The sequence below is a fragment of the Bombina bombina genome, chromosome 4, assembly GCF_027579735.1.
Source record: "Bombina bombina isolate aBomBom1 chromosome 4, aBomBom1.pri, whole genome shotgun sequence".
NCBI lineage: Eukaryota > Metazoa > Chordata > Amphibia > Anura > Bombinatoridae > Bombina > Bombina bombina.
The window spans coordinates 41,101,901-41,113,861 of NC_069502.1; the positions used below are offsets into that span (position 1 = coordinate 41,101,901).

Consider the following 11,961-nt stretch of genomic DNA (forward strand, 5'->3'; position numbering starts at 1 on the left):
TCGGGACAAAGGCTGCAGTGATTGGAATCCCACTGGAGGGTAAAATCCTATATAATAAGAGTTATAAGTACATCTTATTGGTAAGTAGACCTAGGATATTACTGTAATCCATAGTACGCCAACTGGTGTATTAATGGATATATTAGGTAGTAATACAAGGGCAATCCAAAATTTGGATATACATCTAGTATAATGATGAAATAAGATGTTGATATGCAACAGACTAAAGTGGTTATGGTATATTGTGGTATACCATGTACTTTGTATTGAGATCATTCACATAATGTGTGGAATATAGTAAAGATTGTCATAAACTTAGTAACTTTAACAGATATTATTTAAGTTATATCACCACTAAGTTAGTAAAATTCTGTCGATAGAACTACTCCACACATAGCAATCAATATAAGTCTGTATATTATACCCCCAATATTGAAGGATAGCATATATTGGGATAATTTGATCATATTGGATAAGTACCAGTCTTACTAATATAAATCTGCTATTCCCCCATTTTCTGAAGCAGAAGGAATATAACGGTTCCCTGATCATATACAAACTATAGCCCAAGTTACACTGAATAAGATGTTAAATACTAAATCTACATATCTTAGCTGCCTGTCCCTATATTGATTACACCGTTTCAATCTTAACTGCTCAATAGTACAGTTCTGCATATAAGTTTGAATACTGACTACTCCAGAGCCGTTTAAGTTAAATTTTGTAAATACTATTTTAAGTTATGTTCCTGCTGAATTAAAATAACAAATAACCGGAGCCCATTAACTCCCAACCTCCCCTTACATGTTTTGCTGAGGGACTCGGCTTTCTCAAAAGGGTTTACTGAGGTTACAGTCTGGCGGGTATTTATACCCAGTAACTCTGCCTATCTGCAGGAAGTTTCTAAGATTTGACCAATCCTAATGCATGGGTGTGAATGTTTAGCTGGTGACGTGCCAGCTGTCATCTACGATCTCAGAAGTGCATTACTTTGCTAACGAGAACATATCCTGAGCGATTGCCGTGTGTATTAGCAAATATTAAATCGTTTAGCTGTCAATTTATCGTATGTCTCGTTTATTTTCAGAAGAGTTACCTTGTGTATTTCTTAATTGTTGTAGCCGATGGCTATATCTGTCAGATGAATCACATTTGCAAATGCTACTTGTCAGTGTCATTGCTTATCTTCTATACAGACCTACATAGTATACTATATATGATGCATTGATTGTAGCCATCGATTAAACTTGTCAAGCGAGAAATACTCGTGGTACAACATTCTACTGTATAAATAGCAACGTTTATTATAATAAATAACTTGCAAATCCCAATATGATTCTAGATGTAATGCTAACATAGAATGATTATGGCAAGGTTATGTCTGGGATAATTAAAAAGAACAAATACCAACCTTTTATATGTTTAACTCTATTTTACATGTGTCACGTTTCATTCCTTTACATGTGCTGTTATACATAGTTGGTGTTTTAGTAATATAGTAAATTCAGCTATTTACTAATCATAAAAATATATAACTGGGTTTGTTTAGATTATCATATAGTCAAAAGATGTTATTATGTAAATGACTATATATAAATCCAAATAATCATTGCTGTAATATGTATTGTGTTTCCAACGGAACAGGCTGATGAAATAGTAGATCATATCTTTAGGTAATTTCTCATGTGGAATACTGCCTGTGGGAGGTCGTAGTAATAGTGCTATCTGTACTAATAATAGTACCATTTAGAGATTTGCTATCTAGTTACATCCATTGATATTAAAAACATAAACTAGTAACACATAATACATTACAATGTGATAATAAATTAATGTGAGATGAGTTCAAGTGATCTAACCTTCTTACCCCAACAGATTAATTAAATATTGACTACTAGTGTTAAAGCCTGTGTACACGGGCCAAAAAGTGTATGGAATTATTATGTTATTCTTCAAAAAATAACAAAAAATATAAACATTAATGTAGACATAAAATCATATTTTTATTTAAAGTAAATTAAAATAAAATAAAGTTTAAAATGTACATGAAGAATATTGCTATAAATAATACAAAATTTATTGTAACTAAATAAACAGACACAACTTATTTATTTATTTAAAGTATATTTCTTTAAAAACAATGTTTTTTGTAAAATGTTTATCACTGTTTGGTAATATCTTTCCTTACTTGGAACCTTGAAGTATCTTAATTTTGACATCAGATGATGTACGAACTCGAGACATTGCAACATAAAGTTGTCCATGACTGAATACTGGCTCTGGAAGGAATATTCCAACTTTGTCTAACGTTTGACCTTGTGATTTGTTGATGGTCATTGCAAAGGCAAGTTTGATTGGAAACTGTCTCCTTCGTAAAATGAATGGTAGTTCAGTGTTGGCAGGGGCTAAATCTATTTTTGGGGTAAACACCATCTGGTTTTGAGCTGTTCCTGTGAGGACCTCTGCAATTATTAGATTGGGCTTAAGATCTTTAACTATCAATCTTGTTCCATTGCACAGACCTCTTTTTGTGTTCAGATTTCTGAGCAACATAATAATACTTCCCAATTTAATTTTTAACTTATGAAGAGGCATTCCTGATGGAGCTAATTTGTTTAGAAACTCTATGGGATAGTTTTGAGCATCTTCATCTGTCTTATCGTCAATTGAATCTGAACTTAGATATATTTTTTCATCACCATCGAGTATATTTAATACATGCTCATTGATTTGATAAACATGACAATTTTTTGTACACAAAATGGCCTTTTTTGAAAAACTGTGAAGATCAGATGGAAGAAGTCTTTTTCCAAAAATTTCAGATATGATACAATCGTGGCATATTAATTTGGAAGGGATCTCAACAAAATCCTCAGGAAGGCCCTCTGAACTATTTAATGAACCCTGTCCTAATTGTAGTAGCCAATTGCTAAATTCTGGATCCACCGAGCGCACATTATTGTGCAATTTAAAAATTTTGAATTTATCCCAGTGATCATAAAACTTTATAGTAGCTTCCACAATAGCAGATTTATTGCCATGAGGAAGAACTGGGAGTGTTTGTCGGAAGTCACCACCAAAGGGCTTGTTGTTCTGCATAATTTCCTGAAGGAGCTTATTTACACATTTTAGAGCTATACCGGGTGTCATTGAGGCCTCATCCCAAATAAGCAATTGAGCATTATGTATGAGCTCAGCATCTTTTGTAGTCATACTTATATTTGATGTTGATGTGTCCAGTAATGGAATTGGAAGCTTAAACTGTGAATGGTAAGTTCTGCCACCATCAAGGAGATTAGCTGCTATTCCGGTAGAGGCAACAGGAAGAACTCCATCTGTGCGTCCACGTAAAGTACTCAATAGTGTTTTATATAAATAAGTCTTGCCACTTCCACCAGGTCCATCAATAAAAAAACATCTGTGTGGTAAATTTTCATTAGCAATAGCAGACATTACATTGTCAAATGCAGCTTTTTGCTCGATGTTTAGTGCTTCTTGAAGTTGTGCTCCAACTTGGGCTTCCAACTGTGTAACATAGTTGAATTGCATGTTTGGAATGAAGTTTGATGGATTGGGTAGTCCAAAATCTTCACAACGTTTACCATGTCATATGAGAACATTTAGAATATCTGTTAATGCAAAATTTTTACAACTTGTGCAATCATCTATGTGGCCTTCATGACGTGAATAATCTTCATAAAGATCATGTTTGTATTTTTCAAAGAGTTGTGGGACATTAGGTGGGACAACAAAGATACACAAATAAGCAAACAGTTCCCTCATTTGTTTAGGCATTTGTTGAGATGCTGATTCGTTAAGTGTAAGATCCCATGTAGCGTCGTCATGTAAAAGTGAAAGCTTTTGGGCAGCTTCTTTGAATGTCCATTAACAGTGCGTAAGTCCTTAAAGGATTTTGCTCCTTTTAAGTGCAAGAGCAGTAACCTCAAACAAAATCTCTCCAAATCTGATGAAATATTTACATAATACAATCGGCCAATTGTTGTATCTGCTCCTCTTTGTCTTGGATTCCACTTACGGGTTTTTACATCAAATACATAATGTTGAGGAATGTCAGAGTAATAAAATTCCCGTGCAGCATGAGTATCATCATTCAACTTGAAGTATGCTGTCAAAGTGGTATCCCTGTCTTGGGCCTTCTCTGCAGCTAATTGTATGTTATCATTATGGAAATATACATCTTGTTCGCCTGGAAGATGAACTTGAAGTCTTATTATTGTATGTGTTTGATGGTGCATCAAAAAACCATACAACCTCCAAACAGCTTCAGGAGCACTGACATATCTTGAGTCCAAAAATTTTTGTATTTCATCATGCTGTAATGTAGTATGTTCCTTAATGGAAATATTTGCACAATCATAAACTTTATATACATATTTGAAGAGATATTTAACACTTTTAACAGAAACACAACTCTCTACATTTATATGGCAGTTGTATTTCAAGCAGAAGTATGGGCTATATGGAACTACCCAAGAATTGTCAATTTTTTTCCCTTTGACAATTATTGTGGTCTCATTTTTTCGTCTCCGATATCGAGGATAGCCATCAACATTAAGTAAAGTTTGTTCTTGAAATTGTTTTGGAAAATTTTTGCTGCAGTTACCATCAACCATGCACGGAGAATTTAAATTATGTTCTCCACATGGACCGTGTATCATATGCTTTATTACAATAGCATGTAGTCTGGGATAAATATGTTCCTCTGGAATTTCAGCTGATATAAAAGTGTCAATGGTTTTAGCATCATTTGGCTTGTCTTCGGCTTTCAATATTAAGAGGATATGAGCATGTGGTAGTCCTCTTTTTTGAAACTCTATAACATGCACTTTTGCGCAAGGACTTCCAAGAACATGTTTGTTCAAGATATCATGCAAAAGAGAATTTAGTTTGAGATTGAAAATTCTTGCTACCAAATCTGATCTGAACTCCACTGCTTGACCTTCTAATAGGTTATCAACTATCTCAGGCCATTTAGGGTTGCAGGTCATGGTGATTAAGTAATCCTGTTTTCCATATTTTCTAACAATGGCCAGAGCATCATGGTAGTTTTGGGCCATATTTCGTGGACTTCCCTGAAAAGATGATGGCAAAATAACTGCTTTTCCAGGCATCAGGCCCTGTGCAGCAGCTTCACTTTGAATGTAATCCATTAATCCTGTATATTTTTCAATGCAAAGGTTAGATTGATTTTGATGGATATAGTTGAGTCTGTTGGCCTCAGTCTTGACATAAGCGTCAACAAAGTACTGCTGAGTCAACTTGCCAGCACTAAGGAAAGGATTAAATTGATCCCGAATTGAAATTCTGTAAGAGTAGTATTTCATTTGACTAACTCTTATCCTTGGATTGGTGGTTACTCTTCTTTGTACATCACTAATTGATGTTGGCCTGTAGTTAAGAGCAATGTTGGAACCCCAACTTTGGTCCCCATATGGGAACAACAAAGGATACAGCAATGGTTCAAGATTAGGATCTAAGACACTTATTCTTTCTGGTTTTTTTCTTTGATCTGTAGAGCGGCAATGAATAAGAAGGTCACGTTCAAGAGGAGGTTCACCATCAGAATTTTGGAAAATAACAGCCACCTCATTAACTCTTTGTGCGTTATATCTTCGGCAATCTGATGTTCTGTCCTGCAGAATTACCATAGAAACTTTAGAAGTTTGAACTCCATTTAAAGATGCTTCATGGATGCATTCTTGCTCTACCTCATAGAGCATTTTACATGCTTTTGCGAAAGGGTTATAATGAGACATATATGAACTTAACTCCCTCAAAAGCCCAATGTGACATCCTGAATTTTCTTTTAGTGCAGCTCGTTGGTCCGCAGCTTCCTCAGGACTCAAAATGTAGAGTTGTGCAAATTTGCGTTGATCATCATTTTCTGGATGCAAGGCACCAGATCGGTGATAAATTTGCCCATTTATTCTAAAGCAGTATGGTCCATATCCTGGAGGTGGTGCAATGTTTGCTCCCATTGATGCAAACGCCAATGCACTATTGATAGAACGGATATTTTGCATAAAATTCTTTGAATGTGTGTGATGTCCAGTCATTAGTTGTTGGATCAGTGGTGAAATTTGTATATTAGGTAATGTTATTTTGCCTTTATTGCAGCATTTATTAAAGAGCTTATCGCTTGGTTGTTCCTCTGGAAAATGCTTAGCCATGCAAAATTTGCAAAAAACATTAAGTTGACCACATGTGTGCATCTGGACATTGTCTTCATTAAATAGTGAATGGTTGTAACTTGCGTTATATTGATTAGTGATAGTGATGTTAGTGCGAACTTTTTTGTTACGTTCACGATTGTTTACCCTTTCAAGAGCTATTTCAGCATCTGTATTATTTTTTCTACGGCAGCAGAACGTGATCTTTGCATGTCCTGTTGGAGAGCTTTTTCCTTAGCTGTCATATTGGCCCTCAAAATTTGTTTGTTTGCAGAATTCTTCTTACGTTGACTTACCCTTTGTTGTTCAGTCATATGCGTCCGACGTATACGTTGAGCTTCATTTCTTCTGCGTTTAACGTTTTCTGCATTTTCCTGTGTTAAAATTCTCTTAGGAGGCATTCTGCAGTTTTGTACTTTTTATCTGCTTTTGTTTTGCAGCCTCTTTGTCTCACACTTTTATTTGTGTCACTTGTAGTCTCTTTATAATTTGTGTCTATTTTTTTGAATATATATTTTTTTTGACTCTACCTTATTTTTGTGTGTACCACAGTCTCTTTATTTCTTTTGCACTTTAAGTTGTGTATGCAGTTTCTTTATTTTCCCTAGGCAGTCTTTTTATTTGTTTTAGGCAATCTCTTTATATGTTTAAGCAGTCTCTTTATTTGTTTTAGGCAGTCTCTTTATTTACCATTTTATTATTTTTAGGCACTCTCTTTATTTGTTGTTTTATTTGTTTTAGGCGGTCTTTATTTTTTTTAGGTAGTCTTTATTTTGTATTAGGCAGTCTTAGGCACACTTTATTTTTGTTTTAGACAGTCTTTATTTTGTTTTACAAAGTCTTAGGCACTCTTTACTTTGTTTTAGACACTTTTTACTTTGTTTTTGGCAGTCTTAATTTTTTTTAGGCAGTCTTAGGCACTCGTTATTTTGTTTTAGACAGTTTTATGCAGTCTTTATTTTGTTTTAGGCAGTCTTTGGCACTCTTTACTTTGTTTTAGACACTCTTTATTTTGTTTTAGACAATCTTTATTTTGTTTTAGGCACTCTTTATTTTGTTTTAGACAATTAGGCACTCTTTATTTTGTTTTAGACACTCTTTATTTTGTTTTAGACAATTAGGCACTCTTTATTTTGTTTTAGACAATCTTTATTTTGTTTTAGACACTCTTTATTTTGTTTTAGACAATTAGGCACTCTTTATTTTGTTTTAGACACTCTTTATTTTGTTTTAGGCACTCTTTATTTTGTTTTAGACACTCTTTATTTTGTTTTAGGCACTCTTTATTTTGTTTTTATGCAGTATATATGTTTTTTTTAAGCTTTATTAGTATTAGGCACTCTTTATTTTGTTTTAGGCACTCTTTATTTTGTTTTAGGCACTCTTTATTTTGTTTTTATGCAGTATATAAGTGGCTCCTGGAGGCTGCAGGGCATAGACGGAGGGAGCTTTGACCTCAGGAGGAAGAGGCCCTGTATGGGGTAGGAGGTGCTATAGGAGGAGCTGGAGGCAAAGTGTTAAAGAGGTGGGCTGAGCGGGAAAACCAGCAGATTGTTATTGTAGGAGTAGAGAAAACATCTGATGGTTTTCCTGTCCTGCAGCTGGAGCCCCTAAGGTAATTGCTTGTTCCTTCTAGTTAGAGGTCCAAGCACATTAGGGGTTTATCCCCCTCCTTAAGATATTGGAGTCAGGGGAATCTTTCATATACTATTAATTTTGGGATTTAGTGTGGGCTGTGTATGCTGGGCAGGATTGTGTGATGCGTAGATGATTTTCACTCTGCTGCATAGGAGAGTAGTATGTCTGGCTGCTTTCCCCCTCCCAGGCATAAGGGTTAATAGACTTTCAGCCGTGTAAGATTTTACTTGTGCTACCCCCTTTTGATTTGAAATCACCTTTTCATTTCAATTACAAGTGGGGTTACTGTTGGTAATAGTGGATGAGGAGAGCGCCTTTCCTCATGTAGGTTTTAAATCGGATTTGGTTCCATCAGAGGCTCGGCGCGGCAAGAAAGCATGGCCGAGCAGTCTGCATCCGAAAGGCAGCAGGGTTTTTTTTACTTGCAGTCTCACCGGGTCCCCACGTGGTAGCAGCAGTCCGGGGAAAAAGACCACGGGTGGTGATTTGCCACAGGAAGTTTTTCTTCAGGCTGAGACCTATGACCGATGGAGCCAGGTAGCTGAGCAAACAATTGTGGGGTGTTTTTTTACGTATGCGCTGCCTATATGGAGCGACAGGATCTTTGCAATATGTGAGGTCAGCAACAGCTCCTTTATTTACTGCGTTCCGTTTGACAATTGGGGAGTATTGTAAAATTTTTTGTTCCTTTAGATGTGACAAGTCAAAGCATTAATTTGGGATATGCTGCTTTATATTTACACCATTTAGTATAGTTTATGTCACTGAACATATCTATTAATGTTTTATTAAAGTGCATAATTTTATTTACACCCAGGTACAAAATGTGCAGCTGCCCTGGTTGAGAATCTGTTTTAGATGTTGCTTATTGAACCTGTCTGTTTATCAATAGGGTTTGTTACCAGCGCTTACATGTTCCTGACAGTTGCATGTGCTATAGAGACTTTTCTCTGTCATTGCAGGGTTTAGATGGCACCTTTTATGTTTGTCGCTGCTACTATATGTAGGAATAAGGGTACACACAGTGAAGGGAATTTATTTACTCTGGGCATAGTGCTGTATTTTCCGGAATATAAAGTGAATTTTTCAAATGCACTCTAATAGAGTTCTATGCTTATGTTTTATGATTGTCTAAGGGGAGGCCCTATGTGTATGCGGCAATGGTAGGGTTAACTTTCACGCCGCTGGTCTTTTGAAGCAATCTTGCTGATCTAGACCTGTGGCAAGTTTAGGGCCTAATATTGTTTTTTTTTTTTTTTTTTTTTTTTAGTTTTCAAAAGAGCTTTATTAAACTTATCACATTTACAAGTAAAAGTATGGAAATAATGAAATAAAAAAAACAAAAGAACAATACAGATGCAAATATAGCAATGTGAGGACACAGTCCGTCCTCTAAACTGTCTGTAGACATATATTGTGAAATGAATGATATACTGTTCAAGGAAGTACTGATAACACAATCATTAACAAAGATATATAGTGGTACTCTATAAAACAGTTGGGGGAGACCAAGAGGACTCTTGGCCAGGTAAAGGGGGGAAGGGATAAAGGTCTAAGGGTGAGATGAGGGGGAAGGGAGGAGGGTTGAATGATATATCATCGGTAGTAAGTGGGTGTTTCAAAAGAAGACCATCTGGGTCTAGACAGACTTATCCCTAGGTCAGATCTCTCACTCCCCCCAAAAAAGGCTAAGAGGGAGTGAGAGCATTAGGTCTCCAGGTTGTATCATAAATGTCTTTCCAGTCGGCCCATGTAAGCTCGAATAGGTCGGAGTTGCCTAGGTTATAAAATATGCTTTTTTCCATATTATATAAGTAGGCCATATAGGAGCAAACTCTCGTCAAGCTAGGTGAGGGCTCTGATTTCCAGTCACAGGCAATCAGGTGTTTGATGGACATGAAGAGGTATATACTTATGTAAGCATGGTGTTTAGGGATAGAATGAATACCTATGTGTAATAGGGCAACTGCTGGAGAGCTACGTAAGGAGATTCCCAGTTTGGAAAGGGCTCCAAAGCATTTTGTCCATAACGGGCGTATTTTAGGGCATTCCCACCAAATGTGTAAAGAGTCCCCTCTCTGACCACAACCTCTCCAACAGTACGGAGATGCGCTAGGGAATATTTTAGCTAGCCTGATGGGCACATAGTACCAATGGGCCACCAACTTATAATAAGTTTCAAATAGGGTGGTGCAATGTACGGCTTTTTTGGTTCGTTCAAGCGCTTGTTCCCAATCATCTACTGTGAGCGGTTTGTCTAGCAGGGAGCACCACTTAGCAAGGTGGGTGGCCAGGTCTGGGTTTGGATCAGAGTCCAACAGGGTGTAATGTCTGGAGAGGGGTCTATTTAGTCTCTTTCCTTGGTTCCAAGTGGACTCCCACGGGGTCAGTGGGCGGTTTGACTGAGGCTTAAAGCCCCAGGCAGTCAGAAAGCTTTTAATTCTGTAGTATTCAAATTTCAGGATATGGGGTAAGGCCACATCAGCCCCCAATTGGGACGCAGATTTAAATCCAGACTCCGATGGCGGTAGCCAGAGGTCCGAGACCACCTTTATTCCGATTTGGGTCCATCTCAGAGGATGGGCATCCTGTAGGCCTACTAATAGGCCGGACAATGAGGTTATGGGAGAGGGGTGAGGGGCAATTTGTCTAGAGTGGCGGATTTTGTCCCAGAATTGCAGGCATTCCTGGATGATGGGGTTTATCAGGGATAGTTCCCTATGGCAATGGGTCGGCGTCCAAATCAGGTCACGCAAAGTTAGGTTATAGGGAAGTGAGGCCTGTTCAATGGATTGCCATTTGCAGGAAGGCTGCATGACTCCCCATTGGGAGACATGGGTGAGCATGGCTCCCTCGTAGTATCTTACTATGGAGGGAGAGCCCAGACCGCCTAGGTAGCTGTAGCACTCTCTGCGCCATCCTTGGGGGCTTGTCCTGCCATATATGTTTAGTAATTTCGCTCTGAAACTGTAATAGGATGTGTCTGGGAACTCTGATTGGCAGACAGCGGAATAAGTATGTGAGACGAGGTAAAAAAGACATCTTTAATGCTGCTATCCGCCCTATCCCGATAGCAAAGGGAGGTAATTGTCCCTGATAATCCGGGGGAAGTCGTTGGACAATTTGACTCCTAGGTGGGTCACTGAAGTGTCCGACCATCTAAAAGGATATTTGATTTTTAGAGGGGCCATAGGCGAGCTCTGGAAGCCTTGGGTGTAAATCTCAGTTTTGGGAATATTTAGTTTGTAATGAGAGTGGGCGCTAAATTCCTTAACTATCAGTAAGTAGGACGCGAGATCTGAGGAAAAAAGGGTGATATCGTCCGCAAATAAAGCTATATTGTGCTTGGTGCCACATAGGGTAATCCCACTCATGAGTGGGTCAAGTCTAATTTGTTCTGCCAACGGCTCGATGGCCAGCGCGAAAAGTAGGGGTGACAGGGGGCAACCCTGCCTGGTCCCATTGGAGATTTGGAAAGGGGGGGTTTGGAAACCAAGTCCCTTTACCGAAGCGGAGGGAGTAGAGTATAAGGCTTTAATTGCTCCCATGAAGGAACTCGGGAATTGAAAGGCATCAAGTACTTCCCACAGAAACCGCCATCTCACCCGATCAAAGGCCTTTTCTGCGTCTAATTATATAATCGCCATAGGTTTATTAAGGCTGGACGACAGGGACATCACATTCAAGAGTCTTCTAGTATTATCTGGACCCTCTCTTTTGGGGATAAATCCAACTTGGTCTGGATTGATTAAATAGGGGAGGAGGTTGGCAATACGGTTAGCTAAAATTTTGGAGAAGAACTTAATATCAGTGTTGATTAGCGAGATTGGCCTATAGCTGGCACAGAGAGAGGGGTCTTTATTAGGTTTCAGTATAGTCACAATAGTGGCTTCAAGGAATTCACTCCTAAATTTGCCTTCATTTCTGGCTAAGTTGAAGAGTCTAAGAAGCAGGGGGGAGAGTTCTTGGATATAGGTTTTATAGAAATGCACTGGGAAGCCATCTGGACCAGGTGATTTAAATGATTTAGAGTTCTTGATAACCATTTGCACTTCTCTAAGGGTGAATGGCGAATTTAAGGTGTCTTTTTGATCAGGTGAGAGGGACGGTAGGTTCAATGCTTTTAAGTACT

The 11,961-nt window shown here is 37.9% G+C and overlaps 1 protein-coding gene across 1 annotated transcript; it reads right to left on the minus strand.

Annotated features, from left to right (window-relative positions):
* Window positions 1–2,184: 2,184 nt before the first annotated feature.
* Window positions 2,185–6,077, minus strand: LOC128656828 (uncharacterized). The gene is made up of 2 exons (XM_053710992.1): window positions 3,794–6,077; window positions 2,185–3,587 (listed from the first exon to the last, which is right to left on the minus strand). The coding sequence occupies exons 1-2, from the start codon at window positions 6,075–6,077 to the stop codon at window positions 2,185–2,187; spliced, it is 3,687 nt and encodes a 1,228-aa protein (XP_053566967.1).
* Window positions 6,078–11,961: the final 5,884 nt, after the last annotated feature.